This window comes from Phalacrocorax aristotelis, chromosome 18 (genome assembly GCF_949628215.1).
Source record: "Phalacrocorax aristotelis chromosome 18, bGulAri2.1, whole genome shotgun sequence".
Taxonomy (NCBI): Eukaryota; Metazoa; Chordata; class Aves; order Suliformes; family Phalacrocoracidae; genus Phalacrocorax; species Phalacrocorax aristotelis.
The window spans coordinates 12,435,676-12,456,593 of NC_134293.1; the positions used below are offsets into that span (position 1 = coordinate 12,435,676).

The window sequence follows — 20,918 nt, forward strand, 5'->3', positions numbered from 1 at the left end:
GCGGAGATCTCTGCGAAGTCTTTCCCACCTGCACGTCAGTCATTCCAGCCTGGTCGTCTTGCACAGGAGCTCTTGGAGAAGCGCTTCTGCATTCTTTGCAGCAGGTGGCATTAAGCCAACAGGATTTTAAGCTTTGACAGACATATTCATTTCTGCGTTCCCTATAACCCTTTTCTTGAAACAACTGGTATCCGTCAGTCTTTTCTGTGTCTCAGCCAGTAAAGGCATCCCCATCACCTATATATCAGAGAGTTCCAGGTCACCGGTTTCTTTTGGAGACCATGAGAAGCCTCAGGCATGCTGGCCTGGGGAAATCCTGGTGGAGTTTTGCAGTTTGCCAGTTCTCTCTTCCTCAGGAATCCAGGCAGCCAGCACTAGTTTTGGGGTTTGATTTACAGCTTCTACGTGGCCTTACTGACCACATTGTCACTTCTAGACTGTTAACATGACTTTGATGGCATTTACGCAATTTCTTCAAGGATGTCAAATAAAAAAATCATTTTCCTGTACTGCTCACTTTTGGAGTGCACAGTCTGTAGGTCCCTGCCCTAGGTAGAGTCTCTGTGTGTGTCTGAGAGCAGTCGGGCTTTCTCCTGCTGCTAGGTTTTGGGATGTGGTTCCTTCTGACTATTTCAGAAAGTTCAATTTAGATTGACCATCTGTGGTTTGTTTCCTGGCCAGTAATACATAGCAATTACCCAACTTCTCTACAGAGAGATGTTTTATTTTCAACCAAACCAGGGGAGAAAGAACTTGAAACAAACCTCAGCAAGCTGGATGCAGGCCTGGTTTTGCTTTCCTCCACCTGCCGAGTTCCTACCTGGGGATCCTGGCAGGTCACAGCTTCCTGCAGACATCCCGAGATCTCAAAGGTGGTGTAATTTGCTTGTGCAACTCAGAAACCAGTTCTCTCTTGCTGCTTCTGGGAGTGTGTCTTTAAATCCTGCCTTGGCTTTTGATCATTATCACCTGCCTCTATTCACAGGAATCAGGTTACTTTTTAACTGTTCATAGTCCTTTTATCTTTTATTTCCCATATAGTGTTGTAAGAGACAGGATACTCCAAGGTAATGGCTTTGTTCATTGTCTTTCAAGTCTGTTCTGAGATGTCCTTATCTGGAAACTATTATCTTCTTCCTGGCAAGAGCCATCATAAAATTAGAGCAATACAAGCATATAATAACCGCTCTTTTGGTCCTGATAAAAGTATACCATTTCAGCATACAATGATAATAAAATTATTACATGATCTCTGCGTGGCTCTCACATCTTCAGTGATCTGTATACCCAGGGAAATGGGTGCATTCCAGCGTTCCCCATCTGGTGCACCCATGCTGTCTGAGACAGGAGTTGTTTCCTGTTGGCCTTCATGCTGCTGGGTGCGGTGCACAGTTCCTTAAAAAAGGGAAAATCATTCACCTTTCCTTCGGTGGTGATGCTCGTTTCCAGCTTTGATCTTTTTACAGTTGGAGTTTTATTTATTTTTGACTTCATGAGGAAAAAGCTGTCTGGAGTTTTCTGTGTTACTGGTTTAGACAGCTGATGTTTCCTACTCGTTTCTGTGAGTGCTCTTAGTTCATGTTTTGTCTTATTTTGTTATAATTCTTTACAAATTTTAATACTGTCCTTCACTTTTATCGGAAAAGTGATAATTGGTGTTCTTTCTTGTATTTGCTATATGAATGTGTAGACAATAAGTCTGCAAGGACCGTTAGTGATAAAATGTGTGGCTTTGCATTCTGCAAAGGAAGATATCTCTCGCTGGACTGGCTGTGACCGTTGTGGTAAGAAGACGCTTCATCGGTGCTTGTCCATAGGCGTGGCTTTGTGCCAACTTACGTGTTTGCGGTGTTACAGCCACCTTCTTCTGGGATCAAACCTCATGGTTTCAAAAATGTCTCATCCTGTGATCTGGCTTAGGTGGTCCCAGGGGTGCTTCAGGCCACTCCTCCATGACCCATGTTGCTTCACTGCTGGTCTCTCTTCCATGTGACGTGAGCATATTGCACAACGCAGGGACAAGCATGGTTCCCCTTTGGACTCCCTTTGTTGTGAAAAATGACCATTGAAGTTCTATACTATTTCTTATCTTTTCAATAGTTACTGTTTCATTAAGAGGAGCTTCCTTCAAGGCTTTGGTGAGCCACCTGGTTAAAAAAATCCCACGGACACAAACAAAAAAAAAACCAAACCCCAACCAAAAACCCAGTTCTGAAAATCCAAATCGACTGTTGGCCGCCTGAGCTGTATCTGCATGTTCAGGGATGTTCCCAGCAAACTCCACGTACGTGAGGTATGACCTCCCTCCACAAAAGCCGTGTTGACTCTTCCCAAGTGCACGGTATTTACCCATGCACCAACTGTGACAGTCAGTTGCTTTGTATAGGAGGCAGACTGCGGTGGTTTCCCACGTTCGCTCCAGAGACCTTTTTACAAAACTGATATTGTGTTTGCCACCTTTCATTCCTCCGGCACCCAAGCCAATGTAAGCAATAGCTTACACATCTTGGTTAATCGTTCACCCGGCATGCATCGTCTGGGTTGCTGTAGAAATGTTGAGCATTATCTAGTCCTGGTGATTAGTTACTCCTCATTCCTAGCAGATTGTTCTAAAACTTCCCCTGCAGAAGTTTCCACATTAATCTCTTCTTGTGTCTTGTCCCTTGTAAAACAGGGTTAGGTCCGGCAACTTCTCTGAGGGATCTTCTGCTGAACACTAATGCAAATAGGTTTGATTTTCTGCTGTGACCTTGCTGATCTATCAGACCTTCAGCAGCCTAATACCTCCAAGATGTTTGGAAAAGGCCTTCAGAGTTTTAGTCTTAACAGGTCATTTCTCAAAAACAGCACTACATGTCTCATTTTTTCTGTTTTTTAATTCAGGTGCACATTTGGCTCCTCTCATGCCCTTTGGAAACATTTCCCCTCTTGAAGGATGTCCTTTCATTTCTAAAATCCTTCTTTTGTTCACTGTTTAGCTGTGCCAGCTCTTCCTGAACTTTTTGATGCATTTTATATTACCATTGAATAGCATGTTTAAATAACCATCACATCGTCTGCAAGCTTCCCCTCCCCCCCCCCCTTTTTTTTTTTTTTTTTTGAAACTGATTGTTGCTGTCCTGGGAGGCTTGTCCCCTCTGATGATATTGTTGAATTCTACTGTGTGATGAATACTGTGACAAAGTGATTTTTCAGTTATTCTATTTCAGAGCAGCTTAGGACCAAACAAGAGTTATGTACTTCTGTATTATTTGGCTGGGAGCACCAAGAAGTAGCTGATCGAATCTAAAAACGTCGCCTTTGTTTCATGCATTATCGTGATGCTTATGCATTTTTTGTGTGAGTAACACAAGTCTCCCATGGCAATTTCTGCCCTTGCAGCCGTTCTGAATCTCTTCCAGCCTCTTGCGGATGTAGTTACTGTCGCTCCAGTGGTTGGTAGTGTAGCCTCAACGCTATCCTGTTTCTCCTTAGGCTTGGCATTTGAGTCCATGCACATTCTGCATTGCTTGTTGATGCCGGTAACTCTTAGCCTCACACTTTTACTTTCACATTTTCCTGGAACATACGACACTTTGTTCACTAGCTCTAGTCTTCCTACAAAGCTTGTACTCTGAAATTTGGGGTACCACTAATAATCTTCCTTGAATCAAGTTCGTAAGATGCTGTTAAGCCAACACGCTCATTTATCCTGGCTTTTCAATCCCTTTACTTTGTTTTTTCAAATTCTAGCCTAGAAGCAGAGGTCTGTTTGTCTTGACCTCATTGACTGTTTTTATGCACCCTGCTTAAATTTGGCTTAACTTCTTGAGGCTGTCCTGTTTCCTACCTTAATTTTATTGAATTCTGTCTTACTGTTTTCCTCCAGTTACGGAGTTTTAGTGACTTAACTCTTAGAAGGTATGCTCCTGAACCTCTCCTGTATTGACTCTCCCCGATTTTTAGTGGAGACATCTGTAGTGTTGCATCTGAAGTGCCAGGGAACTGATTCTGTCTTCATTTTGATGAAGCCCATTCTTATATAGACTCAGCTATTCCAAAAGTTCCTCCGGATCTTAATAGGTGCTAACCTTCTTCCACATACCTTTATTCTCAGTCACACTTCAATGCTTCTCTGACTTCCTAACCAACTTTATTCATGGAATCTGAGGCATTTTGGAGATGTCCAAGCCAAGACATCCTACCACAGACATCCTGGTCTTCAGCTTCTTAGCTGACAGCTTTAATTTTGCTTCCTGCATTCCTCTTCCTCACCCTGTTGTTTTTTATTCCATAGACCAACCTTGCTTTCTGCCTGGGGCTTTCTGAGAAGCTGTCTAGACACTGTGTGAAGTGCCATCTTCTAACGTGGCAGGAAGTTCCTCACTAGCATCACAAACTAAAGAATACTAAGCGCTGTATTGTGCCTATTGCCATCAGCTGGGATAGCACGGACTCGGGAACACCAGGCTGCCCTCTGGAGCTTACCAGCTGGCTAGTTGCACACCCCCCACCCCATAGTTTGCTTCCCATCTGCCCTGAAACATTCTTTCTAAATGATGTGGGTTATAGGCTAGAGCTAGAGCTGCTCTTTGATGTTCCTTGCCATGTACAGCTTTGTCTGTCTGGGCTGCTGGAGCTCAGCTCGTCCAGCACCCAGGCAGTGCTTTGACTCTGAAGCCCGCGCCTGCCCTGCCTGCCGTGTGCTGCGAGTGGCGGGGCAGGACAGTAGCTGCAGTAGCCAGGGAGCCCCTGTGCCCCTGGATTTTAACATGTGCTTCATTCTCATTGTATTGCTCTCTGCCCTTCTCCCCAGCACTCTTTGGCTCCCCTCTTGCCCTGCTGATAGTGTACTTGCAGTTGGGTTTTTAGCATTTTTCTTCATAATTAAGAATTTGCAATCCGGTTGCTGCTTCTCATCTCCCCCACCCTCCCCAGCTGAGTTTCCATTTCATGCAAGCTGCTGTACACTTGAGGTTCATTCAGATGTGGGGCTCCTCCGGTACCACAGCTCTGCTCATTGAAAGGTTAGGTGCCCCTGCTGTTAGCTGTGCACGCTGTGAGTTTCTTCCCCAGGGGACTGGATTGGTAGGGACTCGCCCATCACATTCCTCTCGCTGCTGGCATGTGTTCAGATGTGTATTAGGAATCTGATTTCTGGCACCCCACCAAACAAGATGTTCTTTTAGGTCTGCCTCATGTCACTTTATCATAGCATACACAAAATCACCTTTGCCATCTTTCTGAGCAGAGTTGTGTCTTCCTTGCAGAGAAACCTATAAAGCTTATCCATGGTGACTCGTTTTCTGCAAGGCAAAAAGTGGCAGATCATAATTTACCAGAATCTGTGTGTGTTTCTGGATTTGCAAGTGCTGCAAGGAAGCCAAAACCCCACATAAATTAATGACTGTTCCCCTGAGCCCCCCATATGAATTCTTAAATCCATAGGATGTTCCAAAGGCATCCTTGGGAAGTACTGGGGTACTTAGTATGGGCTGGGAGGTGAGGCCTGAGGTGAAAGGAGGTTGGCTTCTCTCAGCTCGTTCCTGACAGCATTTTTTGGGTCACTTTTTCCCACGTTGAGACTGTACTGAGACAGATATGAAGAGAAAGAGCCAAAGTCCTATGAGTTTGGGGAAACATGAGCTGCTCCTGCCCTCTCTGTGCACAGCTTCTCTGGTGCAGATTTTTGATTGCTGAGTCCTGAGTCGTCTTGCCTTCATGCTTTCTTTTTTTCAGGCTTTGTTCCAGTTATCCCCAGAAGCTGCTGGTCCCTGTCTGGATCACCGATAAGGAGCTAGAGAATGTGGCTTCCTTTAGGTCGTGGAAAAGGATCCCTGTGGTGGTATACAGGTAAACACAAAACCAAAGCAGTGCTCTCCCCCAACCCATGACAGCTGCCCTCTTGCTTGTAGTCTTGTGCAGGGGACTGCGGAGCCAGGTTAGCAGAGCATGCGTATGGGCTGTGGAGCAAGGCGTGACAGCGATAGCTGCATCTGGCCTTCATGCTGCGTATTCCTCCTGCCTTCTACCTGAAAACATGCTGCTCTCGGGACTCCTCCCAGCACACATATCAGCCTCTCTAGGTGCACAGTCTGTGACAGTAGTGCAGGGTGTTCTCCAGGAGGGAGAGGAAACGTTCCAGTAACTGTTGCTTCTTTCCTGCTTTTGCTTAGATCTGAATATGTGGGTGACTTTCCTCCTATGGGAGACGCAGCAAGAACACTGTGTCAAATTAAGCTTCTCTTGCTTTGAGTTTCAAAACTTTTTCACAGATTGGTACACACCTAGCTGCTGCTTTGAAAAGAAATCTTGGCCAGAATAGGCTTGCTGTATGGACGTGCTCTCAACTAGGTGTTCAGGCCTGGACATACATTTTAATACCCAAGTACAAATCACTTCTGTTTTGACCGAGTTCGGAGAGTTTGACAACATTGAAGTGACAGAATTAAATGTTTGCCTGTGGCTGAACTTTGTTGATTCAACAGCTGGTAAATATAGAGAGTACCTATTCCCTGGTCAGCCTTCCAAAAATAATCTATACCTGGGGATGCAGGAGGCCAGGCAGCAAATAAAGCAGGGCTTTTCAGGGTAGAGGGGTGGCTCATCAAAAATGTCTGCTCGGAGACCGACGTGTCTGAAACTAACAGGAGACCGGTTGAATAGGTGCACCCAGTCAGGGTGCATGTTTTAATGTACATTATGGTTTCAAGCCTTAGATGCTGCGTTAGCAGTTACTAAATCCAAACACAAAAAGTTTTGAAATTACCAGGGCTGCACAACAAAGGACAACCCCAGGAAGTACAAAAGCCAGGGAACATAACCAGTGAATTTACACGTACCTTAACTCTGCACCTTCGTGTTACGTGGTTTGCTCTTAGATGCTGGCAAAACACAGTGCATTACTTCTAGAAGAACTGAATTCTACAGCAGACTAATAACGACTGCTGCTTATGGTTTGGAGCCTTTCCCTCTTTGTAGCCAACTCAGCTAAGTAGTTAATTGTATTTGTGATTACTTTTGCTAAAAATGGCCTGGCGCAGGAGACGGTCCCGGTGTGCCTCCCCACCCAAGGGCAAAGCTGTGTCTTTCTGCTACTCTAACAATTATTTTGTTCCTCACTTTACTGTAATGGTACCCAGTAATTTACAAGCTGAGCTGCAACCCTTTGCAGCCTGGGATCAGATTAGAAGGTGCTGACGAGTTATGTTACAAGATGGGACAGGCACTTGCCCATATGTGTATCTCATTTTCATGTGCTCTTTAGCCTTTGCCCTCAAGATTGAAGTATCTTGGCCAGGAGGGTCTGTGAAGGCCATGGCTGTTTCTGGAGTGCCTCGTGCTGGATGGAAAGGGAAGGGAAGAAATGAAGAGCCTCATGCTTGGCTCCTCATCACTCATAGCTCAGGACAGAGTGGACAAGTGGGCTCAGGTACTTGCAGGTACAGACATCCCAAGGGACTTGGTAATGACAGGACTGCTTGGCAGACTTCAGAGCTTTTGAAGAGCAAGGCTGAATTCATTAGTCAGATCTGTAAAACATGATGCCAAAGGTACCACACTATCAGTTTTCTTACAAAAAGTATAATTTAGCTGTTAAGCAAAGCAGTTCTGGTCTCCGTCTGAGACCTCAGTGGAGATGCACAGTAGAGATGCAGGAGCCTCCAGGCACAATTCATGTTTAAAACAATGCAAAGGATGTAATTAATTATTTAGCTGACTACAGAGGCAGATGGGCATTGTGTGCCAGCCGCTCCTCGTTATTGCTGTCTGTCTGCACAGCCACCTTCAGAAGACCTTGGGACTATGTTAGTGAGAGAGCTCCTTGCAGATGCTCAGCGTCACCTTTGCCTCTGTTTGTGCTGCAGTGGCTGTCAGGGAAGCAGCAGGCAAAGCCTGGATGTTGCTCCAGCCCATGGCTGAGCGCTCGGTCTCAGGCTTTCAGATCATGCCAGAGTGAGCCAGGAGCTTAGCCCAGAGACTCGGGAAGTGAAAGCACTTGCTTACGTGCATCTCAGTTGGGAACCTTTAGGTGACGGCTCTGTAAACGCTCACTCAGTTCTTATGTGTTAAGCTAAGCTGCTTGACTTTGCATTGTGGATGAGCACTCTTATGGCCAGAAAATAACAGAGAAGGGACTTAAGAGATGCTTCTTTCTGGATGATTGTTATGGGTTAAATGGCATGTACTAACATCGGACATGCTCGAGGCTTGTGCTCTGAATGAATCTAGGAGTAAAAGCTCAACTGATAAGCCAAAAGCACCTCCTGCTCCAGCTTTGGATTCTGGAAGGGTCTCAAGTCATTAAGACTAAACTGAGGATCCCTAAGAAATAATTTTGCCCACATAAGTTAGAACACTGTGGTACCTTCTGCCATTCCAGTTTCAAGAAAGGAGCTTTTTTTGTTTGAGGAAAACCTCCACAAAAGTCCCCAGTAAGAAAAGACCTGAAATGCTTCATGTGCATGTGCTGGGGAGATGAGCAAGGGAATGCAGAGTCAAGCTGTGGCTGCTCCCCTGACGTGGGAAGCTCACTGCAGCCTCCATTGCGGTTTTGGTTCGTCCGCTGGCACCTGCTACACTTTCTGCTTGCTGACGACTTCATGCTCATTGACGCCGGCTGTATTTCCTTGTGTTTACTGGCATGTCATTACATCTTTTGAAAGTGGCTACCTCAAGGCCATCCCCTGCCCAGCGCTTGCTGCAGTGCTGAGAAGTTTGTGCTACCAAGAAGTTTTCTGAATTTAATATGACGCTTTGGCAATGTTTTTAGTATTGCATTAAGCAGACTACCACTGATTTCTAGTGGCCTACACAGCTGGACGCTTTTTCTGCCCTCTGCACCCCAAAGCAGTGCCATGACATCCACTGTTGGGAGCAATCCCTGGCACAGCACCTGCGTTTCCCAAAAACGTGCTCAGGCACTGTCTGGGAAAGTGCTGATTGGCACAGGCCGAAAACTGTGGGTGTGCTAACAAACAAGCTTGGGTGATCACAGGCCGGCGCTGAAGTCCACACCTTGGCTCTGTTTCATTTACTAGTATAAACAAAGCCTTTCCTGCTGTCTGTGTTAACCATCCTTGAGTGATAATGAAGACAGGAATAGATCTCCTGGGAGTGACTGCTCTGTAAGTCACCTTGCAAAACAAAACAGCAGGAGGAGGGCACGGAAAGAAAAAGGGCCTCACAGTATCTGGACTTAGATGAACATGTAGAAGTCTTCAGTTTAAAGTCTTCATCAGTATTATCTAATGAGATGTCATTAATGATAATATGTTTTACGCATTTATTGGTAAGTTGCCTCAGGACAATAAGGGGACCTTGTCTTTGAGAAGTAGAATCATTCCTGCAAACTGCAGTAGCTCCTGGTGAGATACTGTGCACCGCTGTGAGAAGGAGTTCAAAGCCTCGACGAGTTTCCTTGGTGTGCTGCCTTAGAGCAAACACCACCAAGAGGCACTGGCACCCTCTGTGGAAGAGCAGAGCCCTCGTAGCGGGGCAGCATGAGAAGGAGGGATGCCAGTGAAGAGAAGCACCTTCAAGAGTGCTTCTAATAGCCCTCGCTGGCAGCTAGACAGCCTTTGGGTGATGGGTTGAGGCTTGTGCTGGGGCGCTTCAGGATCTAGAGTGTTACATCCGCTACTTCGCCACCGATGTAACTTTTTCAGAGGTGTTGACGTTGACCTACAAGTGAAAAAATGATACTTGGATGTGGTTTGTCAGGTGCTTTGTCTACATCTTTGTTCTTACTCCAGCTCATCTTCAGAGAGGTGCTGCATGAGGGGCAGTGGGAAAGGGAGGGGCAAGCACTGCTGTTGCGAAGAACTGAGGTGTGGGGCTGTCTGGTTTATTATCTTGTCTCCAAAAAGGGCCAGGCACCAGGAGTAGCATCTCGGGGAAGTGTAACAAATGGGACAGGTTTGCAGGTGGTCTTTCCTCATGCGCCTTTGGAGCAGCCAGTATCATAGATTTCCTACAACAGATATTCAGGAGGATGTGGGATTGTGTTTCGTGGTCGCTTGGTGGACCGACCTTCCATGACTTTAATGTATTTTGGAACCAATTTATACTTCCACATTGCACTGTGGCAGTGCATCTGCTGTCTGGTTTGTTGGCCAAAAACTGCTTCTCGTTTTTCTTAAACGTATGGCGTGACCATTCCAGTGCTTGTTTGTGTTTCTATCAAGGAAAAATAAGACTAATCTTCCAAACTCACTTTTTATATCTTTCATGACCTTTTATCTCTCATGTGGCAGGGAGTTGTTTCCGACTTCAAGTTGTCCCTATAGCGAAGCTCTTCTATACCTCTGTCTGTCCTTGCCACCCTTCTCTGGAGTTTTGAGTAATACATGATCCTCTTTGAGATGGATTAGTGAGAAAATTATGTCATTTTGAAGATGTGTAAGATGTGATGCCATAATATTTTCTGTCTTCTTCTTTTCAAAATAGCTGCTAGCACATTCTTAACCTTTTTGCTTCTCTCGAGCATTGAGCTGAGGCTTTGAGAGCTCCACAGTGACTTTGAAATCTTTGAGATTTAGCAGCCAATTTGTACAGAACTGCTCCATGTCAATAGCTGGACTCATGTTTTGATCATCTGTAAATACATTTCATTTATTAATACTAAATTTCATACTCTATTTTTATCACCCAGTATCACGAGATCCCTTGCGACTTTTTCCAGACAGCCACAGACTCTCCTGGATAATTCTGTATCACCAGCAACTTTTGTCACCTCATGGTCCATCACCTTTCCAGGCCATTTGTGAATGACTTGACTAGTGTGTTCATGTGAAAAATGAACGCTTCTTCCTACTTCAGGCCTTCTGCCAGGCATCAATAAGCAACAGTCAGGGTAGGGTTCACATTTTAGGGGTTGTTAATAAACACCGGCTCAGGCCTCCACCCAGAAACTAACCGGTCTGATGCTGAGTGAGCTAATCTTTCTAACTTACAAGTGATACATGAAATGGCTTAACAACTGGTACGTACTTCAAGGGAGAGAGAAAAGAAAAAGGAGAAAAAATGGGAGAACAGAACAATATTAAAATAAATAACTATGACTTTCCCAAAGTACGACTGTAATTATTTGAAGTTCTCCTCTCTGGTTTTATATATATATATATATATATATATATATATATATATATATATATATATATTTACGTATCTTTATAGAATAATATCTATTTTATATAGTATATATTTATAGATTATAATATGTATTTTAATATTATTGTAAATAAAAATATAAAAATAGTTTGGTAGAGTAACGGCTAGAACAACCAGCAGCTTCCCCCTTGCTGCAGAAGCTCCCCACTTGTTTTGGTGGCAGTGGAGTCCCAGGGCACAGCCCTCTGTCCTCGAGGTGAGGCTGGGCATGCTGCAGCTGACCCTGGAGCTGCCACCACCCCCTGGCACTGGCGGGTCCCGACAGCCACTCCTGCAAGTGCTGCAGTGACCTGTTCCTCTGCAGTCTCATTCTGCCAGCAGTTCCCACTCCATTAGCCGCTCCTCTGCTACTCACAGCCATCTCCTGTTCTTCACCCTGTGATGCAAGTGACAGCCTCCATGTCACTGCTTTTGTTATGAATATGGTTATTTGAAATGCCCTGCCCTGTTTCATTGCTTGAATGCAAGAGTAAATGCAGGAGGTAAAGCAGTGAGGAGGGTTGCACAGGTGCTGACTGTACGTAGGTGAAGCTTGCTGGGGTTGTTCCTCACCCCTCCAGGAGGCTTCAGTAGGCTCTCGCTTCCTTTGCAGACATGTGCGCAATGGGGCGGTGATTGCACGCTGCAGCCAGCCCGAAATCAGCTGGTGGGGCTGGCGAAATGCCGACGACGAGTATCTTGTGACATCTATTGCCAAAGCCTGTGCCTTGAACCCTGGAGTAAAGGTACCTGGTGGAGTGCCACACAACGGGAGCAGCGATGGCAGTGAGGCCTGCGATGCTGACTTCGGTGAGACAGCTTACTTCCCTCCCCTCTCTCCTAAATGTGTGAATTGTTCAGTGCGTCCTACACCTAAATGCTGCTGTTGCTGCTAACAGAGCTGTTACAATGCAAAGTTTAAACCCGCTGTCCAGATGCGGTGTGTGGGACGGGTCTCTGGGCTCATACGTGGCCAGTGTTGGGTGGCACTGAAGGCCGGTTGTAGGAGGGAGGTGCTGGGAGCTCAGTCTGTGCTGTCTCTGCAGACTCATCCCTGACAGCGTGTTCAGGCGTGGAGAACGCAGGAACTCCTCAGAAGCTGCTGATTCTTGATGCCAGGTCCTACACTGCGGCTGTGGCCAACAGAGCGAAGGGAGGCGGCTGTGAATGTGAAGGTACAGAGAGCTAAGCACATCCCAGAACATCTTCCTCTTGGAGCTGCTGTCTTGACTACGTCCCTGAGCGCAGCTGGGGGTCGGGCTAGCGGTTTGGTACTCAGTCTCTGCGAGCACGTTCCCCTTCTCGCTTCTGCAAAGTCCATTATTCCAGATAGATCACTGCTGGCCCACAAGGCTTTTGTAGAAAAACTGCCTCCCTGGAGACCAGAATCAGTGCTGTGAGGGGTTGGCTAACGTAAGCGTATGGAGGCAGTGGCTGCAGTGGCAGCAGCTCTCTCTCTGAATGTTTCTCTCTCTATTGTGTTCAGAGTATTACCCAAACTGTGAAGTTGTGTTCATGGGCATGGCCAACATCCACTCCATCCGCAACAGTTTCCAGTATTTGCGTGCTGTCTGCAGTCAGGTGCCAGACCCCAGCAAGTAAGTGACTATACTCTAGCTGAGTTTGATGCCATATCTGTCAGTGTCCTGGTGGGTTTTCCCTCCCATTTCCTTTTTCCTGTCCCAGGTTTCTACCTTAGAGAATGGAGGGATAGGAAAGTGCTCACAGTACTTTAATACTGCTTATTTTGATCCCTGGTAATCCAGAAGGGATTGCAGCACTGCTTCAGTTCACTTGATTGTGTGTGTCCTCTGAGTGTTTCTAAAATCTAGCTGTATCTGGGAAAAATTGAAATTAGGGGTTGGATTCTTTGCACTTATTCCCAGGGTGGCTAGCTCCTCTTGAACATGTTTTAGGAAAGACTGATTTTCATTGAGGACTCCAAAAAAACCTAGCTTAAAATATATCTTCCGCTCCCCCCCATGGGAGAGCTAAGCAACCATTTTCTTGCTTTTTGCACACCTTCTAGCTGGCTTTCAGCCCTGGAGAGTACCAAGTGGCTGCAGCACCTTTCCGTCATGCTGAAGGCAGCAGTGCTGGTCTCCAGTGCGGTTGACAGAGAAGGGCGTCCAGTGCTGGTTCATTGCTCTGATGGCTGGGACAGGACTCCGCAGATTGTAGCACTGGCAAAGATTCTTCTGGACCCTTACTACAGGACCATGGAGGTAGGAGTTGTGCTATGCTGCTATTTCATGTCTCTTAAAAGGTAGCTTCTGTCTTGGAGTCTCCGGAGGAAGGATCAGGATCGCATTTGGCAGTAAGTTTAGCTGTGGGTGTTGGCTTTTTCCATGTTCTCTTTCTGCCTGTTTTCGGTGAACTGCACCTCACTCCTCTGCCCAGCTGGGTGAAGTACTGTGGTAAGTAACATCGTGTTCAAGGTTCAGCTGTTTCCCTACTCTTAATTGTGCATATTCACCAAGCTGTTTATTATATAGAAATAACAGCTGTCAGTTCCTGTTTGGAAACCTCTGACATTTAGGTAGTTTTGCTCCTAAACCAAGCACCGGTGCAGCCTCCTTTCCAGCCCTTCAGAAGTCCTGAGTTTGCCTGGCACGGCTGGCAGATGGGCCTTGCCTTGTCCCGCTCCGTGCCCCCAGCAAAGTGTCTGCGGTTAAGTTTTTTCTTTTCTTTTATTCCCAGGGCTTCCAGGTGCTTGTTGAATCAGATTGGCTGGATTTTGGCCACAAGTTTGGTGATCGCTGTGGTCATCAGGAGAAGGTGGAAGATCAGAACGAGCAGTGCCCAGTTTTTCTCCAGTGGCTGGATGCTGTTCATCAACTTCTGAAGCAATTTCCTTGCCTCTTTGAATTTAATGAAGCTTTTTTGGTAAGAAATGTACATGCAAACATCTTTTTCTCTTGCCAGGTATAAGCAGGGGCAGAGGGAAGGCCATGGTTATTTTACAGTGTTGTAGTTGAAAGAAAACAAAAATTGAATTCTTTAAAAATGGGAAAGTGTCTTGAGTAGCGTTTGGGCTCTCTGTGGGCATTCCTGACATACTGTCACTATGTGGGTCCAGCCCTGCCCTTCAGTTGTGGTATTTTGACCTGGTTCTGCGTGTGTGATGCTTCTGCCCACCTCTGTTCCGCTGCTAGCAATTTCCTCCCCCTCCTCCCAGTGGGCACTGCAGGCTCAGAGTGCCTAGCAGATTGCACAGCAGTGAAGGTCTTACATTCTCTGGTTTCTCTGAATCACTTCTTCTCCAGATCCCTTTCTAGCCCAGTGAATTCAGACACCATCAGCAGCATGGTTTTGATTGAAAGTATGATTTGCATCATATCTTGGACCAATATGAGTCTGAAACATTTAAAAAACAATTAGGGAAACAATAGCTATTAATCTCTGTCTCTCAAATAATCCAGGTTAGGGTTACAGAGGGATGATTGTGGAATCAGTTGACTGTTGCATTCTCTTTAATCTCAGTGATTCCTGTTGCTCTTCCCTCTGTTGTGCCCTGCGGGGCAGAGAGGACAACAGCAGGGTCACCTCCCAGAGGAGTGCAAGGTGTTTCCCCTGCAGACAGGAGACACCGTTTCCCAGCAGCCCTGACAGTTGTTCTTCTGATGCTGCAGGTGAAGCTGGTGCAGCACACGTATTCCTGCCTCTATGGGACCTTCCTTGGGAACAGCCCCTGCGAGCGAGAGATGCACAACATCTACAAGCGTACCTGCTCCGTGTGGTCCCTCCTGCGGGCTGGCAATAAGAACTTCCACAATCTTCTCTATATGCCAGGGTCTGAGCAGGTCAGTAGAGCTGCTGGCCCAGCTTGCCAGGCTCAGCCCTGCCAGGCACCATGGGCTGCATGGGGAAGGACTGGAGGGGTTCCCTTTTGTGTTCATCTCTGACTGTAAGTGGTTATTGCAGGTGCTGCATCCAGTGTGCCACGTGCGAGCGCTGCACCTCTGGACAGCAGTGTATCTCCCAGCTTCCTCGCCGCATCCTCTGGGTCAGGATGAGATGGACATTTACCTGCCCCCTGGATCTCAGAGCCAGGAATTCAGTGGCAGATGTTTAGACAGGTAAGAGCCTAGACCCCCAGGCCCAGGGTGCCTCCTACCCACAGGCCTTCTTCCCCTCCTTGCTCATTGTAGTTCCTCTGTTTTTCCTGTTCTTGTCTTTCCTGCGGAGAGCAAGAGCTCTGTAGCGCTGTCCTAACCACATGGAGAAGAATGTGTACGGCTCCCTGCTGCACCTGAAAAGGCAGGCTGCGGAGACCATGCTGTACTGTCGTGCATTTCAGCTCCTGCTGCTGCACTGCCCCTCCCCACCCGCCCCACGATCTGTAATTAGGAACATTTCCCTTCCCTCATCTCAGTTTTGACCAAAATGAGGGAACTTTCAGGAGTTTTGTTGCGAGATTTGCTTTGCTTTTGGGTTCCAGATTACCAAAGACAAGATCTATGGATGACCTGCTCTCAGCCTGTGATTCCAGCAGCCCACTGACCCGGACGTCTAGTGATCCAAACCTGAATAACCACTGTCAGGAAGTCCGGGTGGGCCTGGAAGCCCGGCATGCCACCACCGAGGGAGCCGAGCTGCACTTGGGCGAAGGTAGTGCCGTGGCTGCAGCAGAGATGCGGCAGGTGGAAGAGCAAGAGGAAGATGCCCCCTTGCAAGCCAACAGCGCTGGTAGCAGCCGTGCTGAGCACGAAGGACGTAGCAAGCAACTGAGCAGCTGGGCTTCTGTGCCAGCAAGCAGTGTCTCTCTGGAGGCAGGAAAGGGGAATGGAACATACATGGAGGAACTGGATGGCACGTGTCCAGCCCCAAATCCTTCCGGACAGGAAAATGTTGACGGGGTTTCTACCAGTTCTGGAAAGCAGTTAGAAACCTGTCCCCAGGAACCTTTGAAGGCTACTGGCGTGGTGTCTGATGGAGGAGGCTGCCCCAGGAGAAACACCACCTGCCAAGACATTCCTAGCCAGGAGTCCCTGGCACCAAGTGCCCCTTGTCAGGACATTCCAGGCCCTGCCCCGGGCTTCCCCTGCCCGGATGAAGACAAAGGCAAAGATGATGCTGGAAGGAGCGTGCCCTGCGAGGAGCCTGGCCAGCTGGGGCAAGTCCCTCTAGAGCAATGGCGCAAGCCCATCTCCCAGAGCCAAAGCAGTGAGTTCTCCTTCCTGGGGTCCAACTGGGACAGTTTTCAAGGAATGGTGACATCGCTCCCCAATGGGGAGCCTGCACCCAGACACCTCCTCTCCTACGGCTGCTGTAGCAAGAGGTTGAGCAGCAAACCTCTGCGGGCACCAGGCCTGTGCCTCAGTGGCCCATGGTCTGCCAGAGAAGGTGCAAAACCCGCACTCTGCTCTGGCCACGTCAGCACGCATTTTGCTGGCCCCGGAGGGAAGCCCAGCCGTTCGTGGCTACCCTGCCACCTGAAGCAAGCGTCCGGTCCCAAGTATGTGCCGCCAAAATGCCCTTCTCCTGTGCCTCCTCTCTACCTGGACGATGACGGGCTCCCCTTCCCCACGGATGTGATTCAGCACAGGCTGCGACAGATCGAGGCCAGCTACAAGCAGGAGGTGGAGCAGCTGCGCAGGCAGGTGCGAGAGCTGCAGCTGCGCCTGGACATCCGCCACTTCTGCACCCCTCCAGCCGAGCCCCCGATGGACTACGAGGATGACTTTGTAAGTAACCGCCTCTAACACCCCAGCTCCAGCAGTACAGCTCTGGGCCAGTGGTGGTCCCTGCACCCCCGTCACGCTGCCCTTTCCAACCCACAGTTCTCACTCTCTGACTTTTGGAGTGAATGGTTAAGATTGTTCCTGTTTCCTCAGCCCTGTTCCCCTCCTGTCCACGTGCTGTGTCCTCATGCCACCCAGAGGTGTCTCTGCTTCTTGAGGGCCAAGCAATGGCTCCTGCACGGTTGTGAATGCTTTACCTCCTCATATGGGGAGCTGTGGAGCCACTCACATGCCCCTCACAAGCACCGAGTGTGGCCAGAGCAGGGAATGCCCTTGACTCTGCGACAGGCAGCTCAGGGGATTTGTGACTTCATCTCTTTTTGCAGACATGTCTGAAGGAATCGGACGGCAGCGACACCGAGGATTTCTGTTCTGATCATAGTGAAGACTGTTTGTCAGAAGCGAGCTGGGAACCTGTTGATAAGAAGGAGACTGAGGTATGTGTCCAGTTACAGCAGCAGTTGAGAATGTTTCTTTCCTGGCAGCTAACCGGTGTTACAGCAGCAGAAAGTGGGCTGGAAGCAGGGCAGAGAGCAGCCACCCCTGTCCTTTAACACCTCCTCTGCTGCTGCAGTGTCTGAGAGAAGGGGCCCTGTGGGATGGGCTCGCTCTGGGCTAGCCTGGGGTGGCCCAAAGCCTGCGCTGGGGTCCTGAGACCTGGTCCCTGTGGTGGTACAGACTGAACGCTGATGAGGACCGGTGTTTGCCCTAGGTCACGCGGTGGGTTCCGGACCACATGGCCTCGCATTGTTTTAACTGCGATTGTGAATTCTGGCTGGCCAAACGGAGGCATCACTGCAGGTAAACAATATTATCACCGTAGTTCCACTCTTCTCCTTCTAAGCCTGTTTCTTGCAAACCTCACAAAATGCTTGTCTGCGATGGTCATTCCCTCCAGCTCCCAGGAGAAAGTTGTAGGTCTTTATTTGCCAGGCCTCATAAATTCCCTGCAGATTTTCATCCTGTATTGGTCTTGTTTCTGTTTTTCCAAGGCCTTTGATCCTTCTCCTGGGTAGTAAGGCCCACTGGTCTCTTCTTAGTGCTAGCCAGTTAGCTTGCCCTGGAGACCACAGTATATACTTTAGGAAACACATTAACAAGTCATAAGTACAGCTAGTACTTCACCCCTGAACTGGATCCTTTGGGCTTGCTGAAGTTCGGCTGTGGTGTTCCCAGCTCTCTTTTCACTGGTTTTCTTGCTCCTTGACAGGAACTGTGGGAACGTGTTTTGTGCCGGTTGCTGCCATCTGAAGTTGCCCATCCCTGATCAGCAGTTGTACGACCCCGTCCTCGTTTGTAACTCCTGTTATGACCACATCCAAGTGTCTCGTGCCAGGGAGCTCATGAGCCAACATCTGAAGAAACCCATCGCCACGGCTTCCAGCTGAATGCCAGACAAGGGACCTGTCTAAGCCCAGCCTTTTCTCTCATGGGTTTGAAGGGTGACTCTGCCTCCACTGTAATTGTGAAGGCCGTTGGTGCAACACTTGAACACCAAGCTTGAATGCACTGTCTTCAGCAGTCTTACTATCAGTCGAGAGCAGAGGAGCTCAGATTAGAGTATGGTGCGTGTCCCCACTCTGGTACCAGTGGGCCCGTACATTGTAGTCTGATGACCTAGGGCTAAAGAGGGGATTGCAGCCTCTTTCTTTTGTGGGCTGGAAAGCAATGTTTTCACAGATATTGCCTGTGCAAAGTACCCCCAAAGCAATAGAAAGGCATGTTTAGAACCAACCCCCCTACAGAGGCAGGCCACTGTACGAGAAGGAAGCGGGCAGACTCCAGGTGGTACCTTGAGCTTTGGAAAGGCCTCAGCCTGGAGCAGTTCTGTAGATTCTCTTTCCATGAGTGTGATTTGCGATCAGCTTGGTGAACAAGACTCATTAGCCATCACTAACTGATTTTTCTCTTGTGCATTGAAGAGAAATTCGTTCTGGCTGAAAATGGGCCGAGCAGATTTTGCCCGTTCTCACGCTCCACTAGGACTGGTGAATGCACTTGACTTTGCCCCTGCCCCCCAACGCTGCGGGGAGATGGGAGATTGGCTTTTTCACTTCTGCTCTGCCCATCTGCTTTGTCTGCGGTCGTGTCACAGCCTGGTGCTAACACAGGAATGGCACCCTGATCCTCTCCTGGCATGGAAACAGAACTCGTGTTCCCGTGTGGCTCCTCTTCCCCTTTTCTGCCCTCGGCTCTCCACTTCCTACTGCTCTTTATCCTGAAAACTTGATACCTTGAGGGTATAGGCCATAATGTGTTGTTTTACCTCCTGGAATGTGCTGTCTGGTGTACGTGAGGGTTTCAGTCCAAATGCTGCTATATATTTCTGTGCACTTAATGTAACCCGAAGAAGGGAGAACGAAGCATCGATACCAAAACGGGGGTGGGGAAGGACACTGGCTGACATAGACACTACGGTCTGTGCTTTTCTCTTTAGGATGTACAGCCAAGCTACAGTGGCAAACATGATGTGTGGCATCTGTTCAGTGGTGGAAACGATCTCCCTGACTTGCCCCAGCGCTACCTAAAATGCCTCTTGAATTTGACTTCTTTTCTCTCTCCTGTACAGTGGTCAAAGTTCAGAGTTGCCAACTTCTAATTACCTCTCTACTTCTTCTTTAAACTAGAGAGCAGGAATCCCAACTCATTCTATGGAGAAGGAACTGGGTTTAGAAAGAAACGTTTAGAAAGTAAGTGGGCTTCAGGTGGGCTCTTAATCCCTAGATCCCTTAGGGAGTATCCATTCTGCCTCCTTTCTAAGAAATCTGTGGATATTCATGAGGAAGAAGAGTTCGAAAGTGGGGCATTTCTTTGCAGAAATGCAGGTTTTCTTGCCAGCTACATGACAACTTCCTATATAGTTTGTGCACCTCATGAGCTGAGACGTCATATGTGGGAGGGAGGACCTGTGAGGACATCTGGTCTGCTAAGAAGGCAAAGTACTTCACACTGTTCTGATCTCTCAAATGTTTTGCTAACAGTTTGTCATCTCCGTTGGAGGGAATGGAACCCTTTCCTGCACTTTGATATGTCAGTCTCTGGTTTTGTAAATCTCAATAGCGCAAGCAAAGCTAGCATCATCAGAAGACCCTGTACTTACTTGGACTCTGCTTCTTTTCCCTACTGGGAACAACCGATATGGCTTTGGGAAGAGAAGGCACCTTGCTTCAGATTCTCCCCTGCCTTGTACCTTGCAGTCATTGCCAGACATGGAGGAGTGACCGCTGGGCTGGCAGAAGAAACTGGATTTGCTCCTGTTTTGCACATGTTGGAATGACTGCAAGCAATGAGGAAGCCAGAAACTAGGTACTCCTGGCCCTTCCGTTCAGGCCGTTAGTCCAAACTGCTTTTAGCTTGTGAGTTTCAGCGTCACAATGTGTTGGCCAAAAACTCTAAAATCAGTTCGATAGCATTGTGACAAACAAAATGTGCTGTACAACTCAATACAGTTGAAATAAAATCTCTATATTAGTGCTGCTGTGTTTGGACCCATTCTTCAGCTTGTGGTGAATTCCCCTTGCACAGTGTCTCCCAGGCTGCTGTTACTCGCTCCCTTGTCCCTTGATTTAAGGACACTGTGCTGTGGTCTTGTACTCCAGGGCCCTCCAGTCTCTTCCAAACAAATGTGCAGCTGCCCAGGATACCAGGCCCCTTCCAGCCTCTCCCATTATGACTCGGTGAGGAATTTTTCTTTTCCAAGGAAGAGCTGCCAGGCAGGATTCACTGGCTCTTCCCCAACACATACTCTGTTTTGCCTGGTAGGCCGTGCGGATGTGCTCCTCTGGGCAGGGTGACGGATGGGGACTGTGGCACTCCGCCAGCCCAATACGCCAAGGGCAATGCAGGTAAGTTATAGTTTGTGCTGGAGCTGGAGAGAATCTTTCAGAAAGCCTGTCCTTGATTTAAAGCATCCAGGCATCTTAAAATTGAGCAGATGCCTGGTAAAAGTCTTCCCGTAGTTCAGCTCAGCGCTCATGTCAGACTCGTAGTACCTAAACGATTTGTTGTATTAGAAACGTTAGGAGCAAGAGAGCTTGTCACATT

At 47.9% G+C, this 20,918-nt stretch overlaps 1 protein-coding gene across 6 annotated transcripts in view; it reads left to right on the plus strand.

Moving 5' to 3' along the window:
- MTMR4 (myotubularin related protein 4) overlaps positions 1-20,349 on the plus strand; it is a 62,072-nt gene extending 41,723 nt beyond the window's left edge. For all 6 annotated transcript variants that reach the window (XM_075113421.1, XM_075113417.1, XM_075113420.1 and 3 more), the window contains 12 exons: positions 5,719-5,832; positions 11,744-11,940; positions 12,177-12,305; positions 12,617-12,728; positions 13,160-13,355; positions 13,831-14,016; positions 14,763-14,933; positions 15,055-15,209; positions 15,572-16,817; positions 17,201-17,311; positions 17,587-17,675; positions 18,085-20,349. In XM_075113421.1, coding sequence (XP_074969522.1) covers positions 5,719-5,832; positions 11,744-11,940; positions 12,177-12,305; positions 12,617-12,728; positions 13,160-13,355; positions 13,831-14,016; positions 14,763-14,933; positions 15,055-15,209; positions 15,572-16,817; positions 17,201-17,311; positions 17,587-17,675; positions 18,085-18,262 — 2,884 coding nt within the window. In that variant the 3' untranslated portion in view covers positions 18,263-20,349. The remainder of the gene's footprint in view (positions 1-5,718; positions 5,833-11,743; positions 11,941-12,176; positions 12,306-12,616; positions 12,729-13,159; positions 13,356-13,830; positions 14,017-14,762; positions 14,934-15,054; positions 15,210-15,571; positions 16,818-17,200; positions 17,312-17,586; positions 17,676-18,084) is intronic.
- Positions 20,350-20,918: the final 569 nt, after the last annotated feature.